The sequence below is a fragment of the Phasianus colchicus genome, chromosome 4 (assembly GCF_987193195.1).
Source record: "Phasianus colchicus chromosome 4, bPhaCol1.hap1.1, whole genome shotgun sequence".
NCBI classification, from domain to species: Eukaryota; Metazoa; Chordata; class Aves; order Galliformes; family Phasianidae; genus Phasianus; species Phasianus colchicus.
In genome coordinates, this window is record NC_143439.1 from 15172416 (window position 1) to 15199952 (window position 27537).

At 42.5% G+C, this 27537-nt stretch overlaps 1 protein-coding gene and 1 long non-coding RNA gene across 3 annotated transcripts in view; one reads left to right on the forward strand and one right to left on the reverse strand.

The window, feature by feature from the left end:
- SH3RF1 (SH3 domain containing ring finger 1) overlaps nt 1-17785 on the reverse strand; it is a 74970-nt gene extending 57185 nt beyond the window's left edge. Inside the window, exons 1-2 of one of the 2 annotated variants that reach the window (XM_031588787.2) lie at nt 17649-17785; nt 16619-17102 (exon numbers count right to left, since the gene is read on the reverse strand). In XM_031588787.2, the coding sequence (XP_031444647.1) occupies nt 16619-17005 (387 nt within the window). In that variant the 5' untranslated portion in view covers nt 17006-17102; nt 17649-17785. The other variant, XM_031588788.2, reaches the window with a different exon arrangement.
- Nucleotides 17786-17831: 46 nt separating this feature from the next.
- Nucleotides 17832-27420, forward strand: LOC149918078 (uncharacterized). The gene is made up of 3 exons (XR_016465841.1): nt 17832-18619; nt 25880-26000; nt 26780-27420. It is a non-coding gene; the product is annotated as an uncharacterized LOC149918078 (long non-coding RNA).
- The last annotated feature ends 117 nt before the right edge of the window (nt 27421-27537 follow it).

Consider the following 27537-nt stretch of genomic DNA (forward strand, 5'->3'; position numbering starts at 1 on the left):
AATCAACTCGAGCGACACGATTTACATTTAAAGAAATAATCAAGTGAGACATAACTATGTACATAATGAGATAAACCCATGAAAATTCTCATTCTGGTTTTTATTTAAAATGCTGCATAGGGTAAATGAAGGACGTGAAAAGAGAACAAAGGGATCATTTCCACGCAACAGCAGTTCAGCTTTCCAGTGCCAACATTTCATACAGCGTATCACAGTCGCTATTATGCCCCCACATGCATGAGTAAAGTACAACAGTTACACTTCACCTGGAGCTGTAAGACGAGTACTCACTTGTAATTCTCAATAACACTACATTTGTATGGCCCTCGTTGCTCTCTTGCCCAGGAGGTAGAAGACTGCGGTTCTATTTTGCTTTTTTTAAAAGGGAAACAAAAGAACACTGTGGTATCACACTGCTCAGCAATTCAGTTTAAATACGAATTCACTAGTGAGGCTTTCAAACGCTTTGTGCAATAACTTAAAGCCCCTAAAATTTAATTACCTTTTTCTACCGCTTCGAAAGAACATACCTCACACTGATCTCATGAACAAGAACACTGCATTGGTAAGAGCAAAGGGCTAGATGTACTTTGCAACACCGTACAAAAAACTGAGATCCACACACATCTCAATGTAATCTGCAGGTTGTTATTAAGGGAATGACAAAGGCTACACTGAAATTATTGTTTTTGCTATCTACCTCTCCCAAATTCAATGAAAGTTATACAATCCCAGGACGAGGTTTGAAGTTGAGGGAGGGAAGATTTAGGTTGGATGACAGGGGGAAGTTCTTTCCTATGAGACTGGTGAGGTGCTGGAACAGCTGCCCAGAGAGGCTGTGGATGCCCCGTCCATCCCTGGAGGTGCTCAAGGCCACGTTGGATGGGGCCCTGGGCAGCCTGGTCTGGTGTTAAATGTGGAGGTTGGTGGCCCTGCATGTGGCAGAGGGGTTGGAGATTCATGATCCTTGAGGTCCCTTCCAACCCTAGCTGTTCTGTGATTCTGTGACCTGAAGTGGATATTCAAAGTTATGCATGCTTTTAAAACTGTATTTGTAAGAGTGAACAGAGAAAAAAAATCTTAATTTATGCTTTCATAAACATCAGTTCTTTTCAAAATAATAATACTCCAACATATGAAAGTTTATCTCAAGAGATATCAATTTCTCATTTAACACAGAAGTCAGAAACAAACTATCTTCTCCAAAAACAATCCCATCTTTACATCACAGAGGAAGACAAGAAGTCTCACAGCTAACGAATCTCATGTCTGACAGCTAAAAATCGAAATCAGAAACTCTACTCACAGTTAATTGTTTTCTTTTTAGAGAAAATAAAATCATTTCACTTCAGCAAAAACATCACTGCGGCCATAAAGGAGCAGGCTAAGAAAAAACGACAAAGATACAGTTTCCATAAAGACTGCCATTAGTACCTGCAATAAGCTCTGTTTCACCTGATAACAAAAAGGGTTCCTGCGCTCACCCAGGACACAGAGACCTCACCAACAGCTCCCTTTTCTCCCCAGACAATCTGATGAGCAAACCACCGCTTCCTGACAAGAATTTCCCATCACATCTATCGCAGCATTCAAAGAGATAGCAGAGCAGTTCTCTGGCTCTGTGGCCCAAGAACTCACTTGGAAATGGGGACAGTAGGGTTCAAATCCCTTTTCCAAAGGATGCTTTATTTTCACGCAGTGGAGCAGTTTCAACTTCAGAAAGAGACACCATAAATCTACATAACAGGGCTACTACAATCTCCACTATACATCTGCACAGGAAGTTAAATACTGAAGATTGAATTGCTCTGATTAAGGTGATTCACTTAAGGTAGATTTAATGCATCCTGACAGAACGACAACACAAAAAGCACGGGACTTCTGTTCCTTTTCAGTGCCTTTGGAAAACACAGCGCACAAAGCAAACAAAAAGCAGAGCTAAAATGCAAAGCATTGGTTACATGCAGATCTGAACGGCCAGTCCTTGCTATCCTACCTCCACCAGAGAACTCAAAACACTGTTTACCAACACTCATAAAATCACGATTCTCTGTAAATAGTACAACCAACAGCTCACACACCTTACCACTGCAGGCTTAACCAGCACCTCCCGTGCTCTCTGGCTCGTGTGCCTCTCTACTTCCTTTTTCCCTTCTTACCCCTTCCCCAACTAAACGTGGTTCTCCTCAGGCACTACTCAACAACAGCCCGCTATCTCTATGCTCACTTGTATCAGGACTCAGTAGTTTCCCCTGCTGTACATTTACTGTGCTGATCAGTGCCTTATGCTGTTCTTTCAGCTACTGCAGGAACACCAACACCGGGGTCCATTTAGTGAAGGGTATCTGCTGAATTTGTTAATTTTTACCAGATCTGTTTTCATGGAAGCCATTAAGACTCCTCTGCATTCCATTTTCCAAAGTATAATTTAATAACAAAGTTCGAGTCTGCCTTTATATTCCTCAAGGTCTTGAAGCTACTGAAATAAAAATACAGTGAGTATTTACCTAAAACCACTTTGGATGCCTTTCTTCTAATAAACTTAACTTGCTGAAGAAAGAAATCCACAAAAGATTTCTCCTCCCCAAGCACAGCACCAACCAGCTACTTCACTCACAGAGCAACGCATTCAGCTTGGGCTTCAGTGTTTGACACCTGGGCCCAAACCCACAGCATCACAATGCTGCAGTGCTGCTTCCATGCGAACCCTGGTTGGTACAGAGCTTGGTCTCCCTTTCAAGTCAACAGACCATATTCTGCCAAAAGGTTTGTTGTACCCCTCTCCTTCTCCACTAAAGAAGGACCACACAAAAGATATGGAAACATGGAATGGAAAGGGTGAAAAAAAAAAATGCAACCAAATCAGAAGCTGGAAACGCGCTCTTCTTTTCTTTCTTTTGACTCCTTTTCTCCAAGCAAACAAGAAAACTTGTGCCAACCCTGTTAATTCCTAAGGCATTAGCAACACCTTTTCCAATATTCCTGAGTTCAACAGATGAAGAACTTAAATTTGTGGCTTTATTAGTTCTACAAGAACAAGAACAGTGAGAACCGTTTATTAGTAATGAAGCTGCTATTTTCAGAATATTGTGAAGAAACTCAAAGTGCTTTAGACACCTGTATTAAATAATCCCCACAGTCCTATCAATTGCTATTCAGGTATGAAGTTCCTTCACCTTCAGTGTGTGTTAGAACTGAAATATTCTAAAGCCACACAGCACATGACACTATTTCAAAATAAACAACGCATGGTATTTTAAGGTTAAAATACATACATACCAAAGGAATACAGAGGACGTATGAGTCAACGTCATTCCCATTCTCACCTATTGTCTACTCAGGTTTTCTACAGCAGCTTTTCTATTTCAAAGCTCTGCAAACCTTCCTAAAACATCAGAGCTACCTCTACAGTTTGTTTCTAGAGCACTTCCTCTTCCCCAGGTCTCAAGTTCAATTACAGTGAGTAAAGTGTCATCTGTCTGATCCAATCTCCTCCCCCTCCATTTCTCCTCCAGTGTGTCCATCGCTGAATTCTAAACACACTGATGCAGTTCATATTCCTTCATCCCAATTCACAATCACTCCACTTTATTTAACTTTTCTGCTCTTTAGCACCCATCGGCACTGAAATTTCTCTTATCAGATATCTCCACCCTGAAGTGTTCTTCCATTCCTCCAACAAAATGAGTGACCACCTTTGCGTTTCACCTCCATGCGCTTAGTTAGCTCTTCTGCTCTCCCAGCACAGGGTTACCCTTGGCATCTCCCAGACCTGGCCTGCACCCCACATGTATTTCCCCTGCTCCTGCTTCCACACTGTGTGTGTGGATGTGTCAGGCATACATCCTTCGGCTAGGCTGACTTCTTCCCCCACGTGCTTCTCCCAGCCCCTTTCTCTGGCACCACAACCTACCTCCAGGAGATAGACACAGGAGATAGACACAGCTTAAGTCTGACATACCTTGAAGAGCCAAAATTGAATAGATGTGCAGATTGTGGTGGTAGCAAATACCACATTATCTGCATTCGTGTTTCTAGAATTGTGATTTGTGGATTACCGATTGCCTGAAAGATTTACAAGATAGCTCATGAAACAACCACAAAGAAGCTTTTCGTTTGCATACAGACAAAGGCAATTAAACAATCTTCTTTTTATTTACCCTATTTTATATTTAAAATCTCTTGCAATGCAATAACTGCTTTGTGCTGTAAACATAAGTGAAAGCACAGGAAAATTTTTTTACCTTCCTCCTCCAACAAATAAGCAATCACAGAATCACAGAATGGCCAGGGTTGGAAGGAACTTCAAGGACCATGAAACTCCAACCCCCCTGCCACATGCAGGGCCTCCAACCTCCTCATTTAATGCTAGACCAGGCTGCCCAGGGCTCCATCCAACCTGGCCTTGAAGACCTCCAGGGACAGGGCATCAATAGTCCTCTCAATCTTTTCCTCTTGTATTTATTTAGAGTGGTAGCACACCTTAGATTCATGATCCTTGAGGTCCCTTCCAACCCTGGCAATTCTGTGATAGCAGCTCAAATTGGCATTTCTCAACTTTCAAAAACCAGCGTAGATCCCAAGACTTATTTCTGGAAGACCTGTATGTCTTTTGAAAGATTATCTATTCATCTGCTTATTGACTATGCCTGTCCTGCTTAGACCAAAGATCTAAGAGGATTACAGAACCTGGTGGCAAGGCTGAAGGCTTGTTAACTTAATAAGGCTGTGGATTTAAAACTGTGTTAAATTAAACAGGTTTTGAAAACGGCTTAACTCTGCTAGCGTGGATAAGATTTAAGAGTCTCCTTTCAGATCTTTATCTAGCTCACGAAAAAGAAAAAAACACATGAGACAGCAGCGCACTGACATACACAAACAAGTAAAAGTCCTTGAGAAGTTTGCTTTCGTCTGGCAATCTCCAATCTTCAAAATAAAAGCTTCATCTTTTCTCCAAGGTGCATTACCTTTTAGCACCAATTGCACCCTTACTCTGCTTAAAATAAGTTTCTAGAATAGCTACGCCCTATGTGTGCCAAGTCAGTCACCTGTTCATCTCTGAATACTTCTAACACGTAAATCAGTCAGAAGTGTCTGCATTTTTCATTATTTTTAACATAAATAAAATATAAACTACATAACCTAAAGTAACAGGGCACGCTAATGAAGAATAATTTAAAAGACCTGTCTCAAATTATTCAGCATCGATCCTCTCCCCTCCCTGTGCAAGCAAGACTTCATTCCTTTAGTTCAGCAGTATGAAAGACTAGTTGGAGTGGGTACTTCTGTCTGTAACCAGAGCTTTTCAAATGCTTGTCTTGGAAAATTGTGCTTCACACAAGATAAAACAGTGCTTTTGTTCTTCAAAAAGCTTTCTAATGTCCATGTATATTTTCAAAGTTTAGGTACTGAAAAGGAATTCAAGAGAGGTAATATATATGTCTTTGCTTTATTAAAAGGGGAATAGTTACCTCATCTTACTGTAATGTCAATGACATGAACAAAATTAGTTTTATTAATGAAAATACATTACAGAATGAGGAAAGTGTTCCACTGCTTCTGAGTGCTTCAGCTGTGAGAAAGTTCAATAAAACATTTACTGGTGTCAGACTTCATTTTTACCAAAAATTAAGACTGCTGTGCAACACTAATGGCACTTGCTTTTGAGAGGAGGAGGAGGACATTTGTATTAATTTTTAAGCACCTTTCAAATGCTTACCTGTAATCCAAAATACATTTATCATAAATAGTTTACTTCCCAGCTTGAAACTGTCAAGTTATATTTCACACATTCACAGAAAGTAGAAATGGACAACCTACACTCAGCTCTAAAGAAATGGAGTAAGAACAGTTAAACTCCTCCTCTAAGACAATTCATTTTGAAAGCTAACAAGTGAACACTACATCCATACATTTATACCACATTTTAAAACTTCTGCATGGAAGGCAGTGTGCGTTTTAAACACAATTACTGTGGGAAAGAAACAGCATATGAAGGCATCAAAGAGAATCATGTACCCATTCTGAGGATGAGACACACATTCTTGCAGGCTGTTTTTATACTTCCAAGTTGAAGCATTTACAGCACAGATGGAAAAACAAAATTAATCAAGGGTCACCTGAGACAGAGAAGACCCAGCCAATAAATTCAATTACTTCAAATTCTGAAGTGTTGACATTCCTTTGCTACAAAAACCTTATGCTGGATAATAAAAATCATGTGATTGAGTGTCACATAAGCATCAAATGAGCGTCACAACCATAAGCTCACAAGGGTAGATTGGTAAGTGATTTCCACAATGGGCTGCTCTTATTTGCTACAATTGATTTTCACCTACCTAGCAGCTCAGACACCCAGACACCTTAGCAATGGTGTCTGTAAATGGAACACGAAGAGTTCCATTGTACTGTGGTCTAACATTTTCCCTTCAGCTGTACAATCCAAACATGCATGTTGCCACAGAACTCTGAGTGACATTTCAAAGTTATGCATATAAACATCAGATCATGGAATCACTGAATGGTTTGGGTTGGAAGGGACCTTAAAGATCATTCAGTTCCAACAACTCTGCAGTGAGCAGGGTTGCCAGCTGTTGGATCAGAAAGACAAAGAATTCCAAATGCTGAACTTAGCTTACGTGAAGTGATTATGCAGTATCTCCAGAACAATGACCAGCTCATCTGTAGCCTCAACTGGATCTTAGCAGAACTAAAATGTTTTGGTTTTGATAGTTTTGTTGTTTTGGTTGGTTTTTTTTCTCCCTGTTGTTTCAGCTTTATTTCTTAAAGAAGTGACTCATCCTGTCAGGAAATTACATGGCAATTTGTTAATACCAAAATACTACTCTGTACAGCTGCTAAACGAAAGAGTAGATCAGACATTTGTTTTTATTGGCATTTTAGCACTCTACTGATAATGACAAGTATTTCATCTCCTTTAGAGAAAGATATGGAATACCACAGAGACCATTCTGTTTCATTTTTTTTTTTTGCTCTCCATGTTAGCATCAGCAAGCCAGAACGCCATGCAGCCTGACTTGCTCTTCACAGGTAGAATGCACACATCTCACATTCATTGCTGTAACCAGGAAGCCATAGAGAAGCCACAGAGATCTGTGCAAATAGGATTATGGTGTCCTTAGCTCTCCCCCTCTCACCCAGTCTAATCCCCTCTCAGTACCATTTAAAGTTTCTGACTCATGGAAGAGACAACAATATTATTACTTATCTGCTTAGGGAGTACCTTTAAGAAAACTGAAGATGATTATATGCATATACTTTAGAAAAACACCTGAGTCCTGATAATTTCCTGACATTTAGGAGGATAGAGAAGAGGAAGAAAAGACTTAACTGCTTGCCTCAGTGCTGACCAAACCAGCTAGGGTACAGCCCAAGCAGTACCTGCAGGATGAGCACAAATGAAAGCAGTTACTCAAGCACAAAGCAGCAAGGCTTTCACTGGGATGATGCCCCCAGCCCAATGATCAAACATGACAACTCCCTACCATACCACAGTCCTGGCTGCACAGACAGTGCAATGCTAGGAGACTTCACTGTCAGCACTGCTGGGTCAGAAAGTGATAGATTTGGAAACCAAAAATGAACAAAGGACTTTTAAGACAGTTGAACTACTGTTTCTTTATGTTAACACTTCTTGGACTGCAGACATCGAAGCCTAACTGAAGTCCACCAATAACAGAACTGCAACGCAGCGCTCGTAAAGCAGGCACATCATTTCTAGGAAGCTATCTTTGAAGCTCTTCTGTCAGACAGGTTGTTTTTCCCTCATTCAGATATACAGGCAGCTAGAAATGTGTAAATAACACATGCTATATCACTGTTATTCAGCATTCTGAACCTGTACCAGAGTCAAGGTACCTATTACTTTGTCAAGACATATCAGAAAGGCTCAAGCAATCTTCACAACTTTGGAGGACAAGGGGAAATGATTTTAAGCTGAGGGAGGGAAGATTTAGGTTGGATGTCAGGGGGAAATTTTTTACATAGAGTGGTGAGGTGCTGGAACAGCTGCCCAGAGAGGTTGTGGATGCCCCGTCCATCCCTGGAGGTGTTCAAGGCCACGTTGGATGGGGCCCTGGGCAGCCAGGTCTAGTGTTAAATGTGGAGGTTGGTGGCCCTGCATGTGGCAGGGGGGTTGGAGATTCATGATCCTTGAGGTCCCTTCCAAGCCTGGCCATTCTGTGATTATGTCAAGCAATCTTCATAATTTTGGAAGGTGAGGAATGAGCAGAATAGGCTGCTTTCTTTCAATATGCTATTCTCCCACTTCAGGGCTGCTTATTTCCTAAAATTGATCCAGCTCACCTCTAAGCAGGCATTCTCAGTCCAAGAGAGCTGCTCTTAAAAAAATTCCAATGGGGTAATTTGAAAAGAAAAGCAAAGAAATTAGCATAATACAACTGACCCAAGAATTGACTGTTGATTTTCCAAGATGAAGCTTTTCTGCCTAAAAAGAGACATCTGACTGGGACTGAGACATAACAGATGCACACTTCCCTTTGTGTAAGAAGGGTAATGTGTGGACAGAGCTGATCTGATGATATTTCAGCTTCAATTACTGAGACATGTTTCTATCCACACTAAGATATACTTGCACCCAGTGATAAAAAGGAGAAGGCACTCCTTTCACAACAGAAGGAGGCTAATCAACATAGCAGCACTAACCTATGCTTTACAGTCCTCATTCATTTGGTAGGTAATCATAAACACCATGTGAGCTTCTGCAGTCCAGACACGTCAGAGCATTTTTTTCCCTTGTTGCTTATTTTATTTTCCTTAAGTTTGATACAGTCCAGGGCAAGTTGGACAGGAAAGGGAAGCAAGATATGTTTTCTTTTTCTTTGGAGAAAGTACACTATATAAGATCAGAGATCATATGGTTGAATAAAGGATAACGATGGAGCCAAAGGAAAAAGCTAAGCATACAACACAAAGAAGGCACTGCAATTGGAAGTCCTCTGAAAGACAAACAAGTGAAGAATTCCAAGTTTTATTAGTACAGCTGCAGTTTTAGGAATGCAGAGAACAGCAGGCCCACATGTACGTGTAAAATGAGGAAGGGCAAATACCACCTAAAAACCATTTCACTCAGGTAAAGGAGAGGAAAGAAAGATTTCTTGCTGAGCCCCGTTTTAATCACCCCCTCTACCTTCTCCTACCTTACAGTGCATCTATTAAGGCACAGAATAAGAGACACCAATCATAAAAAAAGCTCAGCAAAATCCTGAAAGAAACACAGCAATAGTACTACTGTGACTTTTGTTTTTCAACTAGAACTTGGACCATCTATGTAAAGCGACTGTATAATTGTATTACCATAGAAATCAGTACAAATAAAGAGAAAAAGAAGAAAAGATTTTTATACCATAAAAAAAAAAAAAAAGACCACTGCCCTTCATGGACCTATTAAAAATACAGACTTTAAGCTTCTTTTTTGTGCAGACGTTTATGTTTTCCTGAATGATCAAAGCAATAACCTGTAAATAGCCAAGTTAGAGTGCAAAAAAAAAAAATACCACTGTAAACTTTAAACACATCTACAGTGATGGAGGAATACCAGTATTAAATCAGGAAATGAAAGGAAATTAAGACAGGCCCTCCTCTTCCTGAAGAGCAAAAAATTAAAGATATGCCACTATGAAGGTAATGCCTCATTTATTTCCATGGAAACTACGACAGATAAGGAGAGCACAATAACACTATTTGATAGAGGAAATTCCCAGCTGCAAAACACTACTTTTTAAACACAGTCACTACCATTAGCTATGCATTTTTGCCAGCCATGAAGAAAAGCCTGCATGCTGTGCTTGTAAAAAAAAAAAAAAAAATCTGCACCAGCAGAGCTGGCCCACTGTGTCACAGCTGCTATCACAGCAGCATTGCTAGGAAAATGTTGCTCACACAGTCCACCTTTCATTGGCCTGGAAGCCAGAAGGCACCAAATCTGGACTACACAGTAGATGTGGTAGGACAGCACAGCCAATACAGGCAATGTACACTACTGTTTCAAAACTGCTATGGCATTCCTGTGTTCCAGGTTCTCTTCTCTGGCCTGACTCTGGAAGTCTGAGTCTTCAGCTTAGTCAGTATCATGATCAGATGATGTCAGAGCTCACCGTTTGTCCAGGTTCCAGGAAATCCATAAGGATCACCCCTTTCCAATCCCAGAAGACAGTGCACATCACTTCATCCACTGAGGACAGCACCTTGAACTGTTTCCACTGATGGGGGAATTCACACATCACCACTCTGAGACTGCAATTTTAACTCCATCTCACAGAGGCAACACCACATCTTGTCACCAGTAACAATGTCAACAGGTGCCATTTTTTCCTGCATGGAGGAATTCAATGACACACCTTTGTTTCATATGCACTTCTATGTCAGATGCCATTCTGTTAGGCTGTCCTGCTACCTACCAGAAACAAAACAGACCAGAATATTGGTGGGAAGCCTCTACTGCCATACCACCATTTGCCCCTGCTGTCGTGGGCCAACATCACAAACAGGAGGCATTACTTTCAGAGCAGCCCTCATACAGCACTACTGTACCATGAACATGCAAAAACATAAGAGAGCGACAAAACCAGAAGACTTAAGTGCAGATTTCTTTTTGAGTTTGGTTTTATTTATTTATTTTAGGTCAAGCTACTTCAAAACTTAATTAGCTATAATAAAGGAATCATAGCAGTTTCTCACCTATTTCATCAAGCAGATTACTGTTAGCTTGCAAAGAAAGACTGCTATCAAGGTTCAAAGTGTGGAATTAAATATTTCAGCGCTAGCAGCGTCATTCACATTAGATATTCTCTTTTCATTCCTTTCAAAATACACTCACAAGTCTTCCAGTCAGATACAAATTTCCCAAGATAAAGAATGGAACACCAGCTTCCAGCTATTTTTAAGCGTCTCAGTGAAGAAAAGGCAGACATTTACATGGCTATCAAACACCCAAATACAAAAGGAAATCCTTTTAACAAATCAACACTAGGCACTGGACCATCTCTGGTCCAGGAAATGGATTATCAACAGCTCTTCAGTAATCTGGACGTCAACTATTTAGTGAGTGCACTGTGGTATCTACTGACCTCAGCTGAGACTGTGAACCCATTGTAAAAGAATATACATCCATCCAAAATAAAAAGTCAATCCTTGCCCTACAGAGTACACAGTTTAAATAGCAACTCAGACAAAGGACGTACTATCAGTCATATCTGCAGATGGGAAACAGAGGCACAAAGGGCTGTGGATGACTTGGCTCAAGGTTACAACAAACATCTGTGGGAAAGCCAGGAACTGATTCCAGAAGCACCGACTCCTAGCCCAGTATTTTCAGATAGAGACAATTCTTCCCATTGCTTGTCCTCTTTCTCTCTACTTAATTAGTTATCTAGCAGCCAGACACATTAATACAAGAGATGGTCTGCTATCCTTTTATACTTATAATCTCCGTTAAATTTTTATCTGGCTTAACATAGCATAAAGAAGGCTTACAAAGAAGTAATTAAAATGGTACAAGCAACTGTGGATGTAAAACCAGAATCTGTTGTTTCACAAAGCGTGAGAGGCAACAGAAGTGTGTGTGCATGTTTTAGAGAGACTTCTCAAAACATTTCCTAATCACGTCTGCTGAGTACAAATGAGCACCTCTCCCTGCAGTCAGCACAGCAAACCCCTCTGAGTTGCACCTTGCTTCTTCCTACTTTTCTAAGGAAAGAACACATGCAGAAACGTGATTCAAACTACACAGACAACAGTAAACTTCTCTGAAAAGAAAAAAAGGAAGAAGCAGATTTTGTACAAATACAGACCTCCAAAATCAAGCACTGCCAGGTAATGACTCGCTAACTTATCAGTATGAACACCAGGCATGAAACTAACTGCCTTAGCAGCTGCCTGTTTCTACAACAGGGGATTTTTTCTAAGAGACACCCTTTACAACCTGACCTATCATCACAATATGGGCCTCTTCTAAGTGTCCTATTGGTAAATATCTGCTGGTCAGGTACATTTCTGAGTGCTGTTTTGTTCTGCTGACTCTTGTTCAGAGCAGATTTTAAACACATGTTCCATTCAACATCTGCTGTTATGCATGGTCAAAACCCCAAGTGGACTTCATGTTTATTTTCAATCCTTTGTTACAGTTGCAGATCTATGAATAGCACATTTGCAATCCCACTGTTTTCTTCTGACATAAACAAAGACTTGCCAAGGTATCAGCTGGCCAGTGAGCACCACGCCTACAGCTGCAACACTCACTTTAGCTCCCAATGGGTCCACAAATCCTGTCCAAAAGTCCAGCTGTGCAGGCTGCCAGCATGGCCTCTTCCTTCAGAGCTCTTGAGTGCAAAGGAAAACTCTTTGCCAACAACACCCATCAAATCTGACAGATAACAGGTCACACTTCCCAGTTCCTCTTTTCACAGAAGAGAAGGCAGCCCATCATACCTGCTGCCCAAAGCTGAGCACCCAGTTCAGACACTTCCACTGGAAAAAGACGGTCTGGATCTCTCTCTTCTCCTTCTCAGCCTTATAGCTGCTTCAGCAGTTTCCAGGCAAACCTATCAGAACGCAACATTTGCTGCTGTAGTGACAACACGGAGTTTAAGCTCTTACTGTTAAAACCTTAAACCTTCCTGTTTAAACCTGGGGTACACACACATAAGAATGGAAGCACGGGGTTACAACGCAATGCCAGACAGCCACGTATTCAGTAGTAGAAGCCTGTGGAATAAGATTTTGTTTATAGGCTTCTTTTCTCCTCAGTGTAGAAGAATATATCTCAAACAGCTGAGATGTTAGTGGTTAAGAAAAATGGAATGCACAGAGCAAGAATTTATTAAAGAAATAAGAAAGCCCCATCAGCACCTTCAGTGAGCATATCCTAAGAGTCTGTAATGTTCCTTTACCTTCTTGTTTCAAGAAAACATCACCATCTGTGGTAGAGACTCTGCTTTTAAGATGAAAATGAAGAAAAAAAAGGAAAGCTTTATGACTGTTCCAATTTCTGCACTGTAAGATTTCTCTGTAACATTTCTCACTCAGATTACACCATCAATACTCATTCAGCATAAGCATCAATGCCATCAGGCTTGGCCAATTTTTGAGCTATTCGTACTTCATCTGGGAAGGTAAAATGTTTTAATCTCTCATTTACCTATTTTGCCTAAACTTGGCCCAGACAACAGATGAAAAACAGAATCACAGAATGGCCAGGGTTGGAAGGGACCCCAAGGATCATGAATCTCCAACCCCCCTGCCACTTGCAGGGCCTCCAACCTCCCCATTTAATACCAGACCAGGCTGCCCAGGGCCCCATCCAACCTGGCCTTGAACACCTCCAGGGATGGGGCAGCTTTCAGACCATCTAGGCAGCTCCATTCTAGATTCTGTGGAAAAGACAACCCTAACTTTGTTAACTATTCAGACCATAAATAAACAAGCAGGAAAATTTACAACTTCTTTATTCCCCTTGAATTTGTACTGCCCAAGACATACACGTCTACCAACTTAAACCTATCCTCTGCTACAGCAACTAGAACATTTTCCAGCACCTCCCAACTTATGCCCACAGCTAGGTTTAAGCCTCCAGCAATAAGCATGCCCTCGTAAAACTGCCGTAAGGAACTTAAGATAATACCTGCCTGACTTACCTTGTGGAAGTGACAAGATGCATAATAAGGGCAGAAATTTGAAAACAAGCATCTTCAAATGTTCACGTGCTCCTTCTAAGAAAGCAGAATGTTCACACAGCCCCTCACCTCAGACCACAATGGCTTGCTCCTGATGACCAGACCCAGGCAGATCTAACAGCACGCTGCAGGTCTTAAAGCTCTGTCCAACTGCCAACCTAGCTGAAAGTTTTCACTTAAAAAGGCACCAAATTATTATCCACACCAACAAGAAGGAGCTCAACCACCACTTGTTCTCCCAGGCAAGGTGGCTGCTCAGAACAGCAGAGTTGGGCACTCAGCTAAGGCAACTTTCATCACACATAGCACTGTGCTGCCTTTGTCCAACGGAAAGCCAGGGAAAGGTGCAGAGAGCTTTCTGCATCAAGACAGAAGGGAACACAAAGAGGTTAAGAACTCATAACAAGAAATTGCAGTTGTTTAGTGGTGAGAGATTATACAGGTTACAGAAAGAAACAGGGTTATTGCAGAGGGAGGAATATGAGGTGCAAGACACATTAACCCCCATCACCCCCAGCTTTATTAGATTTAAGGCACAAGGAATCATTTGTTTGTTTATTGCCATGTGTCACCACATACACCCAGAGAATGCAATATAGGTAGAACTCTAAAACAACAGGGCTGGCAGTCTCATAGCCATTGATACAGTTCAGGAAATGGCGTTGCAGTACATGCTGAATTAACCTTCTCTCTCAACTATGGCATCCTCTGAAAGGGCGTTTTTGAGTTTAGTATTACTTCAGGGTATAAGCAGAATGTTTATGACTTGACAGCCTTCATCCACATTCACTTCATTTAACGTAACAGCAACTTTCATTTATTAGTTCCCCTTCAGCAAAATTAGTTCAGGAAATCTGACTCTGCCGCTCATCCAGAAACAGATTTTCCTCCCCGGCTCCCAGAGAAGAACAGTATTTGAAAGCATCTTTAAGCTATAGTTCACAAAACAAATACAACGTGCACTTCAACACCGTCCATTAAACTGGCATTTTGTCTTCTGAACTTTGTTTTTTTTAAACACTTTAACATAGAAAAAGGAAATACTGTTCGTTTATCCCTATTATCATTCCTCAGAGTAGGCTCATTCTTAGAAGCACTGCCCTCCTCATTAAAAGAAAGCTCTGGACAAAGTGGACAGAGGATGAGAGATCATCTTTCCCTGTCTCCCAAAGGAAAGAAGACACAAGAATGCCTGTGTTACTCTAAACAGCTTTGAAGCTCCAGAAACAAAGACTTATTCAGACTTACTGTAAAACACTGACATCTACCACTAGCATACACAGAATATCAATTAATTGCAGGAGGAATCCACATGGTCACAATTTTAATGGCACATGGTATAAAACAACTAATGAACTGAAGAAACATTCCATACGTTATCACTTTCTACTCTGTACAACATCTGGAAATGTAAGTGTTCCACAATATCCTGTTGTGCAACACTGGAAAAGAATATTCCATATTCCATTTTATTATTTTTCTAGTGAGGCTTTGAGAAACTCTGGTGTGCACTCACTTGCATATGCAGTACACTGCCACACCACAAGTCTTCTTCTCCAAAAAGGCAGCCCTGAAAATACATGTGACCATATAAAAACAAGTTATATGGAGATCTTTGCCTTATTTTGAGCTGAAGAGCTTCTGAAAACGCAAGATGCCATAGCAAAGTGCTTAAGGTTACAGAGAAGACCAGATGATTGGTTTTGATTTTGCTGGTGTTTCTTTACAGAACTTTAAGGCTTAGCTTCTGAAACAGAAGTACATCACCTCCTCTCCCTTACCAACATATGCACACAGATCAAAACTCATTAGCAGGAAGCAGCATGACACTCATCAATGTTATATTCTAGAGAGAAGAACCTAATGAGATTACCAAGCAGCTAAAACAATGCAATCTAGTGAAGGAACACCCGTGCTTGAAATTCTCATGTAAACTTAGGGAGTGCATCAAAGATGTTTTAGAGATGCCAGTGATAATGTTTATTTGTCTCCAGAAGTATTTATAAGCTTTTCCTCATTTGGTAAGTAAACAAAAACATTCAGATGTACTTGAAGGTAAAGACTAGCCTTGCTAAATACATATTTAAACCCTCTGCTTGAAACTCCATAGGACGTTTTGCTAAACTCAGCAAGGAGGAAAAAAACGTGAAGCATTCAGAAACTGCACTTCCATCTTGGGAACTCAGGATAGGCAACGTTCCCAGGTGGGCAGCAGGACCCTTATGAGAAGCCAATCTGCCTTGCTGCTAAGACATAACAGAGCAAGGTTGGTAGTCTCGTAAATAGATATTTCCTGATAAGGGCTCTAGAATGGAGAACCATAAACAAGGCCACTGCACTCCTGATTATAAAGCACAACAAAGTTCACAGGTTGCATGGATCCAGGGAAGGAACCAGGGCACAGGCTTAAGACAATGTCTGCCAATCACAGCACACAGATTCTTCTAATTGCTTCAAAAAAATACTTTCAAGAAGAAAAGGACTGACAGGGTGAGGACTGAAAGGACAAACGAGCTTATCAGACCATGGCAATTCAAAGATCTCTTCTTTTCCAAAGTCAAAGCTCCTTAGAAGCCAAAGGCAAAACTTTAATCATCCTCAACACGAACTGAACTTCCCTCCCATTTTTAATACTCATCGTACCTACTCTGCAGGAAGTTTACAGATAACCAGAAAGGGCAAGAGCCAAAATAAGATCTCCAGTATGAAAGCATTATCCCTAACTCATTGATATTTACACAGCAATAAACCATCACTGAGAAGAGAACTGATGCTAGATATCCATAACCGTCCAAAATAATTTGTTTTGCCACATTTACTACCTGACTGTTCTTCTCCTGAAACAAAGGCAAATAACATTTTGAAACTGTGAGCAAACGAAATATATCACATTCCCTCCTACTTACCCTAACAGGAGGGCTCCGTGCTTGCACCCTTTGCTGTTGCCCAGCCTGAGAGCTCTGCAGGTCCTTGGATCCGCAATTAGCGACAGCGGTGATGGGGACCCTTAAATTATTTGCACCCCCCGTCCCACCAGCAGTGCCAGGCTTCCGCGGCCGCTGTTTGATGCCATCCAGTAGTCTAACAAGCAAAATGTTGCTCGGAAGTTCATCAACACCGCAGTCCACTAAAGTCCTGCACTCCGGGCAGCGAAGCTCATTCCGAGAGCTCACGATACCCAGCAGGCAGCGTTTGCAGAACGTGTGTTGGCAAGGCAAGACTTTTGCCGAGGCATCGAGGCGCTCCAAGCACACAGGGCACTCCAGCAGATCCAGCAGAGCTGATTCATCCATTTTCTTCGCAGCGCTCAACCAAAACACCGAATCTTCACAGCGCGTTTTGAGGACTCCAGGGCTATCATGTTACATCCATTCCTCTTCTGGCTGCGCTCTAGAGGGAGAAAGGCATTAAGAAGCTTGAGAAAGAGTCACCGGCTCCGCTTTCCCTTAAGATATTCCTCCAGTGAGCCAAACACTGCACCTCCAGACTCTAATCCGATACTGCGTATTCAAGATAGGAAAGAAACCCCGAAATAGCGCTACATAACAACCACAGCCTACGTTTAGGCACCCGATTAGCACAAGTACTACGGCAAACAGCAACAGCCGGGGGTTCGGATCCGAGCTGTCGGAAATGGGCTGCACCTCGGGCAGCACCGCCGGGCGGGCGGGAAGGAGGGGAGGGGGGCGGGAGGCGCGGCGCTCAGTGCGGCCGCCAGCGCTGCGGAGCCGCGGCGCGAACTTGCGAGCCCTCGCGAACCGCCGGCCCGCCCCAACCTGCACCGAGCCGCACCTCCATGTTGCTCCGCCGCTTCTCGTCCCGCTCCGCGCCCCTCCCCGCCCGCTCCCCCACTTCAGCCCCAGCCGGGCCCGATCGGGGGCGGACCCCGGGGCGGGGAGCCGTCACGCCGCCTCAGCCGCCCCGCGGCCTTCTCACCGCGCGTCGCCGGCCCCGCTTTGTTCCCGCGACGAGCCGCCGCCGCCGACCCCGCCAGCGCCTCTCCCGCCGCGGCAGCGCCGAGGCTGCCGGCCCCTCCCGCCCGCCGCGCTGGGCTGACGCGGGGAGCGGCTCCGCCCCGCCCGGCACCGCCCCGCTGAGGCGGCCGCGGCGGCAGGGAGGGCGGCGGCGAGGCGGCTCCCCTTCAGCGACCGCGCCTCCCTCGCGGGTGGGGCCGCCTCGCTACGGCCGCCCCTTCCTCCTCCTCCTCCGCCAGGTGCCGAGGAGGTTTTTTGCGAGGAGTGTTTGTCACGTTCAGCTGCAAACTCGGACAGGAAATCAGCGGGAGGTTTCACCGCGCGCACCTGTTGTCGCTTCACTGAATTCTGCCTGCAGATGAAGGGTTTTATTCAGAGGTTGCGCAGTTTGTAAGAGCGCCTCTGGGTTGTTTCCTGTGGAAATCGCATCCAGTGACTGTTAGAAGTTGGTTTTTTGTTGTTTTTTTCCCTTAGTAGAAACAGCAGAAGTTATAAATCCAAATCTCACTCAGAAATAAGGCTTCCACCCCCATGCGTTCTGGAGGTCAGGGAAACTGATACAGACAGGGCTCTGGTCTGTGTGCTTTGCTGTAACGTAAATAGAAGGGTATGAACAGCTGATGCTTTGGAGTCTCGCCACGTCTCGCAGCGTTCCTCCCTCATTCACAGCCACTACAGGAAGAACAGTCAGTTCAAAACGCTGCCTTGCTGAGTCAGAACAAACTCATCTCACAAGTCGGTGCCTCTTCCCACCGCGGTGTTCCCAAAAGGCCTCATCGAGGCTGCGTGGTAACAGCTTGCTGCTCACCCTCCCGGCACCGTGCTGTTCTGTAAGCAACCCGGTTATTGTTGTCTGAGCTCAGTTTGTTGCCTCAGGAATTCCAAGTGTCTACTAAAACAATGAAACAATCCCTCTGGATTTAAAGATGGCAGGTGAGGCACCAGGGAAGGAAGATGAAAGTTCAGGGGAGCGGGATGGAAAGATTAGCTCTTTATCAGAGTTGATCTTTGGTAATGTTTCAGGTAAAGTCTGTAAAATATTACATGTGTTTCAGTGTGCTGGCCAGAGCAATCAACACTCTGAAGAGTGTCAGATGAACACGTTACTTCCTGATCAGCAGCAGTAGTTAATTTTCAAACAAATGTGCTCAGAACAGTGGGTTGGTGTGCTGGCGTACGGCACTGCCCTCTTATGGATGAAGTGTTAGACTCTACCTGGCCAGAGTAGGCCGAAAGAATTCCCACTGCAGTTCACAGAATCAGAGAATTGTAGGGGTTGGAAGGGACCTCTAGGGATCATGGAGTCCACTGGCAGCCACAAGCAGGGAACTGCTTTGTACACCTGCACATATTTCACAGGGAAACAACCCCCCTCCTTATTCTTGAAGCCATTCTGTTTCCATGTACAGTTCGTTACTTAGCAAATGTTGTGCTAGATTCTGCTTGATTCAAAGAAGAGGTTGTGTATTGTGGAGAACAATTGCAGTTTGAGTTTAGAGGCCCTCCCATTACTCAAGTAGCTAGATTTCTACAATGATATTTTCTATTTTTCTTTCATATTTGTAAAAACTTATTTTACTCATTTGTTGTGTGCTCTGGAAGTTGGTTTTCAGGTACAAACTTCTTTTTCTCTTTCGTATATGCTGTTTCTTTTCATCTGGAAGCCAGTGGATAAAGTAGGATGTGAAAGGAAACAGGCAGAAGAGAACTGCAAAAGACCAAATGTCAGCAGCACGACTGGTAAAACCCAGTTTCTTAGGAACCTATATCCTCTGTGCTTCTCCTTCCCTCCTGCTGGTCTCTTCTTGTTCTTCTGTAGGCCAGCCACCCTACAGACCTTCCCATGACTTCAGCCTTCTATGCCAACAGTCATACTTTCTCTACCCCCAAAGTCATACTTCCTCTACCCCCAAACCCTCTGCATTAATTCCTTTTTCTAACACAATTCCAACTGCCCCTAGTTCTTCCTCTGTCTTTATGATGCTGGACAGCTTAAGCTGCGCCTGGCTCTGAGCAGCACTGACTGTCTGGTAAGTTGGCAGGCCAACAAGAAGATAGCTTGACCTCTACTGCTGGCACTTAATTTTCCCCTTTTCTGGCTATGATCAGTTTTCCACAGAAACCCTGCAGAATCTTAATATCTTTACAAATCTTCCATCAGGTTTTGTCAATGAATTATAAATAATTGGGAAGTGAGGCTGACATGCACTCTCTATATCATCTTGTATGTCTAGTGTCTCAGGAAATTTGGCTAAGATATTTCAGAAGAGAATTCTGTTTTGGCTTGAAAATCCTCTGAAATGCACTAAAATACAATAATGGGTTGCAAAGCAAAACCAGATCCAACCTCTGTTTGAATATTACAAAATCTCACTAAAGATTGTGACCCCAACAACACGATAACCCACGTGCCTGGAAACACTGCATTAGCAGTCATAAAACAGAGCTGACGAAGTGGAGGCTGAATAGGAGAAACTCTGCTCTGAGGGAATCGATATATGGATACCTATTTTAATTTACTTACAAATTACATCTTCAGTGTCTTAATGACTGCAACTGACTTAACACGAAGGCAGTGAGAATAGTGGAACAAGAGGTTTTATGTCCTACTAAAGAGAACGTGTAACAGAAGATGATGTTTTGAGGAAGTAATGGACTGAATTTTGTTTGTTTGTTTGTGGGTTCAGGAATGAATTTAAACAATGTTATTTCTACTGAGAAGAATAAGCATGCTTTCATTTTAAGATACTTTTCTCCATACTAAATCATTTTTATAGCCAATTTTTTCAGAAAGGTCAACTCATTATTTCTATCTTCCACATTAGCCTATTTTTCCCATGCCACGTTGATCTCAAGCACAGAACAAAAAGGTCAATCTGACTTCCTTGTAAAATGACCCCTGGAGACATAGTGGAGATTTCTTTTCAAAGGTCAGGCAAAACTCACAGGGACAACAAGAGAGTTTACCACTGATGTCCATGCTGACGCTGCTGGCTTTGTAGCAGAAAGCACAGCACATAGCAAAGCACAGACAGCTTTCTCCAGTCTCTGGTGCAAATGAGCAGGGCTGTTCTTTGATTCCCTTTTCACCTGTGTTGTGTACTTTTGTTTGATATGGTTTTTGTTTTGGACAACAAGGAGATGTCCATGCTGCAGTCAGTGCTAGCTTTAAATTGTTTTGCTTAATGTTATGTGATTCTGACAGCACAAGGCTCCACATGGCTGCCATCAAACGGAGGTTGTGCTGCCCCTGCTGCACTATCTGCATCTGAGCCACTCATAAATAGATTGGTGACTGTCACACAAAAGTACACACAAAGGCTTCTGCATCCCTACAGAAGGCTCTGTGCTGCTCTTGTCTTTGTGAGGAGGCAGGAAAAATGGGTTCATGTGCTCTCAGTACATCTTGCCTTCTAGTTTTACAGCTCCACTCTGTATCCAACTAGGCATTTAGCTTGGAGTATTGACAAAAATCACCTGGCTGTATCTCAGACCTGATGAAACACAGATGTCATTTGAATCTAGATTACTTTTTAGTTTCCTATTTCTTTTCTCAAGGAGAGAGTTGTTTGTTTATGAATGCTGTATATTAGCTCTCTGTGGCATCGTGAAGCTGGAATCATGTGAAGCTGTGCACACGTTCTATACGTGATGCTTTTGTAACAACTTTTGAGCCACAGTGAAGGAAAATATGAGAGAAAACTTGGATGTGATGCTGGAGAATCAATGTGTTACAAATTAGGTGAGCTCAGTTATCTCACATTTCCCCCAGTTTAATCACTGGAGGATGCCTAGTGGGCCTATGGGTGTTTGTGATCCATGCACCCTAAGCTGCAGCATCCACTGCCTTATCTTGCAGTGCTGTTTTGTGTAGGTGGTCAAGAACTTGATTTGAATGATCCTTACACTGATGGGAATGTAGTGCCTGCATCTCATTACCCAGCAAGTTTGAAATTGCCCATACTACAAACAAAGTTAAAGAAGAAGCAAAGGAGAATGTTTATTTAAAGAAATCACGCTAGACAACACAGCTGTGAAGAATTGAGAAAAGATAAAGCAAATAGAAATGTTAGAAGTTGGTATTTGATAAGCTTATTCTAAAATAACCTTTTTTTCTCCTTGGGATCCAACTGATAAACTGCATACCTGCTCGGTGAGGCCACAGAGTTAGTCCCAAGAGTTCTTTGCTTCTCTGGAATTGGTGTTCTGTCCACAGGGGAGATTGCTGTGAGGACAGCGTGCCAGATGCTCTGTTCACTCCTTTCCTAGCTATCTCCCAGTCAGATTCAGGTCTGCCCTCCTAAGCATTCACCAGTGTATCAGGCTGCAGCTTTAGAATTATGTGACCAACGTAGACCTTTTGTAACACTTCCATGCCATTTTCATAGTTTGCTACACTGTTAGCAAATTTTAAGCTATTAATATTTTCCCCACTTAAAAGACTCCATACAAGTCAGGGTACAACTTCCTGAAGAACTGACACTTGCATTCATACGGACAAGCAAATTCACAATCATCTGAGTGTTTAAGTAGAATTATTGTGTTACCCACTCTAGACTGAGATCAGGCAGAGCTATAATCAACCCCTTTGAGTAATTGTTCAAGTGAGTAAACTCCAGTTTTACCTTTGAGGAACAATGTGACAAAGCTCTCAAAATGCAAACGGATGGGATGAGCTGTAAATAAGCAAAAAGATAACATAATGAAGGATATTCAGTGTTCACAGAAGTTTACGTAGTTGCTGTACCTGATCACATCATTGCTGTAGCGTGTGAAAGGAGCTAAATGTCTGAAGACTGGAGCAAAAATTAGGATATCAGACAGAAGGAGCTGGAACTGCTGAGGAGAGTCAGGCATTTTTACAAGCATATGGACTGTGCAGAGAGAGGTTTGTCGTGGGCATTGGGTGAAGGCTGTGTTTGCTACATCGGGTTTACAGATCCTAAATATTGTCTCTGATCATACTTTATATTTCTGGAAAAGCATTAGAGCTCCACTCTCTAAAATCCTGAGAGATGGACAAAGTTAGTAAGTTCTATGAATTGGAAAGAGTCCACAGCACTGCACTATTTTATCTAGTAGGGTAAAATGAACCCCTGCAGAGCAAACAGAGCCACAGAGCCCATCCTCAAGGAAGTATCCTCGAGACAGTAGCAGGCTGGAGCCTCTGACCATCTCCACACTTACACACCAGGTACATCTTTAGAACCTGCTGTTAGCACCTCCTGTCAGTCCTTCTCAACGCAAAGTTTTCAGGCCCATTCTGAGCACAGGCTCTGTAACAGATGATTTAGGGATGCTATTTCTACTCACATGCCCAATATGGGATTTGAGCAACTGCGTGACATCATATGAAAACCCAGACATTTCTTCAGGTTTAAACAACCACCTAATAGTAGGTGTCTAATTCAGTTACTGCAAGGCTTCTGTGCAGTTACAGGGGAGCAGCTCTTAAAAACCAGTTGTGCTTTTTTCATTAAAGCACACTTAATGAAACCTGCCATTAAGAAATACATAGCAACAGTAAGGCTATATCTGTAATGTTGTTTGTGTGCATTTTAGGGCACCTCCTGCAGTTCCTCCTATGGTTCAGATCAGAAGATCTGTCAAAAAACACCTGCATCTCCTCTGCTGTGAAGTTTGGTTGGACTGATTTCATCCCAGAACCGAGTCCTAATGCACAGAGCTGTGCCACACTCCCAGGCTTAGGAGCAGAGACTTGTAAGATGCTCCAGGACAAACACGTGCCATCCTTCCACATGAAACTCATGTAGCTTGTTTAAATTCTAAATTAAGCCATTTTAGTATTTTGAGTGCTGCAATAGTTTGATAGCCTGCCAAAAAAACAAAAAAAAACCAACCCTGTTTGAGCAGTAATGCTAGTTCTTAAAAGCATGCTCAGCTAGTTTCTTCAAAAAGATTTACTTCCTTAAAATAGCTTTTTTTTTTCTCCTAAAACTGCCTGCTGTGCAGAGCTATCTGACAAGCAAGTAGAATTATCAGTGTGTTTACTTTTCAAACATCTCTGCCGCACTTACACAGTTCTGCTGTGATATCAAAATATGAGTGATGCAGTGGGTTTTGTTAGAGTTTGTTTACTGCAATATAAGAAACGATGGTATGTTACAGCATATAAAATGCTCTATCACTTTCACCCAAAACCAGTGAAAGCAGAGGTTTTATCTCACGGTAAAGCATTTTCTTTGACTGCAGCATCCTTGTTTGGAACATACAGATAGAAAGAAAGCTGCATGCTCATTAGTACAGGTGATACTTCTTGCATTGTCTAAAGGACATGGAAGCTCTTTTTTATAGATTCAGATATCTGCAGTCTCTGGTTCACCTGAGGAAAGATTTAATGCAGAGGTTGGGATGTGAGCAGCATACCATCCGTGAACCGGCATTTCCACCAGTGATAGGTTACAAGCAAAAAGCAAGTTTCCAATGGAAGAAATGAGTCTGAAGGAAAAGCTGCTTAGATGGAGCACTGTAGAAGTTTGAATGACGTTGAGACGAAAGTAGGTGAATTCAAGGACAAACTCCCCAGTGATTTTTTGCAGAGTCACTGTCATTCTGCTCCTACGGTTCTTTACAAAGGAGGGAAATACAGACCAAAAAACCCCTTTCTTTGTCTATAATAAGATTTAGAAAGTGAGATAAATGTATGAAGTATTCATGGCAGCGCTTTGGATGTCTTTTGTAAAGCTTGGGACTTGGCTTTTAAGCTGATGAAGACAGTGAGACACAAAGTGAATTCTTTGAGGCTTCTGGCGCTACAGGCCTATATAACCACTTTGGGATTGCCAAAGATTTGTGTGTGTTTGTGAATTTGTGTCACTTTCACTCCCACACATCTGGCAATTGAGCTCTCTGCTCTAGTTCAGTTGAAAATCTTATCTCATAGATCATTACTAGCAATAAATTCCAGCCTTTGTGCTTACTTATATTGTCCCACAGCCTGGAGTCACTGATTTTGTGGAACTGGGGATTTGGTCTGTAAAATATTTACTTACTAAGGCAAGCAAAAAGAAGAAGAAAATCCCTCAAAACCAACCCTCTAGCTCTTTCTTTGCTCTGAAAATGTAAATCATATCGATCTGACTCTCAGGGCCAAGGAAAACAGTCAGCTGGATTCCATCTCTGTCGCTAAGAATCAGCCCCTAAATACTGCTTGAATATACACATTATACAAGCTGCAGTAAAACTCATTTTATGGAATTATTTTCTCACACGTGACAGAAAACACAAATATGGATGTGACTGGGGCACCAACAATGTGTAAGCGTGCCAAAACCTGTTAGCAAGCACCATTCCAAATTGCTAATGCAGTTCTATCACCATTCTTCTTCTAAGGACACACCCAGAAGAAACAAAGGATGCCACAGTCCTTAAATATATGCAAGGCAGCTGTGGTCAAAACAGCTGTCAGCAAATGGCCTGTGCTAAGTGTTTTCCTGTGTGCTTCTTTCCCATCAGCCTGTGAGCATTTTTATTCTTCTTAACCAATTCTGCTGTATATCCACATTTACTGCCACCTAGAATGAGGTCGGTGCACTGTAGCTGCTGCGGGAACTTGAACTTGCTTTCATTAACTTCAGGAGGATTAAATCAGAAACAATACTGTTTTAATGCAATCTTCTGTATTTACTTGGCAAGCACTGTCGTCAATTTAAAGGTTCCCATGGGAGGTGTCAAGAGGTCACCAAAATTTTCCTGGGTAAGGGAGGAAGAGTCGTTGAAACTTTGGCCTCCCTGCTGCTTCCTTCTGTGTTTTTCTTCATGTCATTAGGGCTGTGCTCAGCCCTTCTCTCCCAGTTTCCTTCAGAAAATGGAGTGAGTGAGTGACTATAATGATGTTAGGAAGAAACAAAACAAGCAGACAAGGCTTCCCTGTTGTTTTACTTGACTAATTTTAGGCCTCAGTAACAGCAAACTTCTAGTTTAGAAATTGAGTAAAGAATCAAAAACACCCCAGTATTTGGTACATCCATTACGACTTGATTCATGCAGGGGAAACATTCTGCACTGCACACCTCGTGCTCCCCAGGCAAGCCTATTTCACTTCGTATTCACACATAATTTTCTCTTAGATCACCCTTAACAGATGAGCTTCAGCAACTGTGACAAAGTGGCTTAGGTTGCGCCTCCATCTGTGGTACCCCACCCTTCTGATGGATATTACTTTCCCCTCAGCACAATAAACAGAACTGAAGATGTGCTCAGAGCCTCGCTGACTGCAGCTCGGAGTCGGGTGACTTGGCTCAAATCCATCTACTTTAATCAAGGATGCTGCGTTTTGTGCTCAAGCACGAGGGTAAGCACACGTTTCATTCTGCTGGTCCCAATAATCACTACCAAAGAATCTTTACAGGTCACAGTGAGATCTGACAGAACCCAGCTGTTGATCTCTTAAGTTTCACCGTGAGGAGGGGAAGCTTTATCACAGTGCTCATCCATGCTCCACTGCTGCATGCATGGCTAGATACTGGTATTTACAGCAGACAATGTAACTACTACCTATCCAAGCCAAGTAGTTACTGTAGTATCACCGCCTGGTTAGCAAATGCTGTGGGACAGGATTGAACAGTGCTCCCTTTCCCAGCTGGCAACACTTAACCCTGCTGTCTGTTCCAGGCAGTGTTTGCTGGAGCCTCTTCCTGGACAAACAAGATTGCCCAATGCAGGGAAAGCAAGAGCGGACATCTGAGAAAAGGAAGTGCTCTGGGGAATTAAGTGAATACAGGGAATTGAGTTATTTAGGGCTGTGAGCACTGACATACTGAAGTCCAGGGATGTAGAACAGGATACTACACTGTGCAATCAGGCTTGTCAGCAGCTGAAAAAAGATACTGCATTGGTAATGGCTAAGGATTGCATTAGAGATGCTTTAGTGGAAAGAATTCTTCATCCATGTTTACTAATATTTAGAAGGTTTATTTTTCTGAGGCTTTACATCTGTTAAGCAGGAAACACTGGAAAATACTAACATATCACAATTACAAAAGCATGAAAACATGTCCAGCATAAGTCCAAATGTGTGCTGCAGAGAAGCTGAACTGCCACGATCATTTTCACCTTCTGATTTTCCCTTAGAAAGACTGAAGAACAACGGTAAAATACTCCAAGATACCATTTAAATTCTCCTAACTAACATCAGGGGGAAAGGATGAACAAAGTGTTCTACAGCACTGGCAAATGAGACGCACGCTGTCCTTCAGACATCTTTATCAGCAGTTGTTACAGGTTAATACAAAGGAAAAAAAAAACAGGTGAGAAAGCGTGATGGCAAGAGCTGTTCATAAGACTGTCTGACTTGAGCAGTGATTGTGTTAGCAGCAGAGAGAGCTCTGATAATTGTTAATGGTTAAATGTTAAACCTCGAGTTTTCTTTCTTTTCCATATCCCCATCAGATCACTCTGTTCTTCAGAAAAAAAGGCTCTGTACTGCTTAGAAATGACTCTGGTAACACTGAAAGCAGCTCTAGCAGCAATAAAACAAACAGCAATGAGGGCTCCTGGTTGCTGATGGGGAAACCGATGGAAATTTAAAATAGCATCCCTGAAGCACTGCTTGAAGCGTCACATTTTATCAGCAGAGCCAGGACGGCAGAATTTTGGCCTCAAATTTGAATTAGAGGAATTTTTATCCCATGCTCAGGAATCAGCAAAAACGCACGCTTCACCCCTTCCCCTAGAGAAGAGATTACTGTCAGGACTGTCTGCAGGACACAGCAAAAAACAGGGGATGTCAAGGAGGGGATTATCGTTCCATTATACTCGGAGCACATCTGCGTCAGCTTGAGCCACGGCGCTATTGAAAACGGAACTTGCTTTTCTCCTGGCTGCCTGCA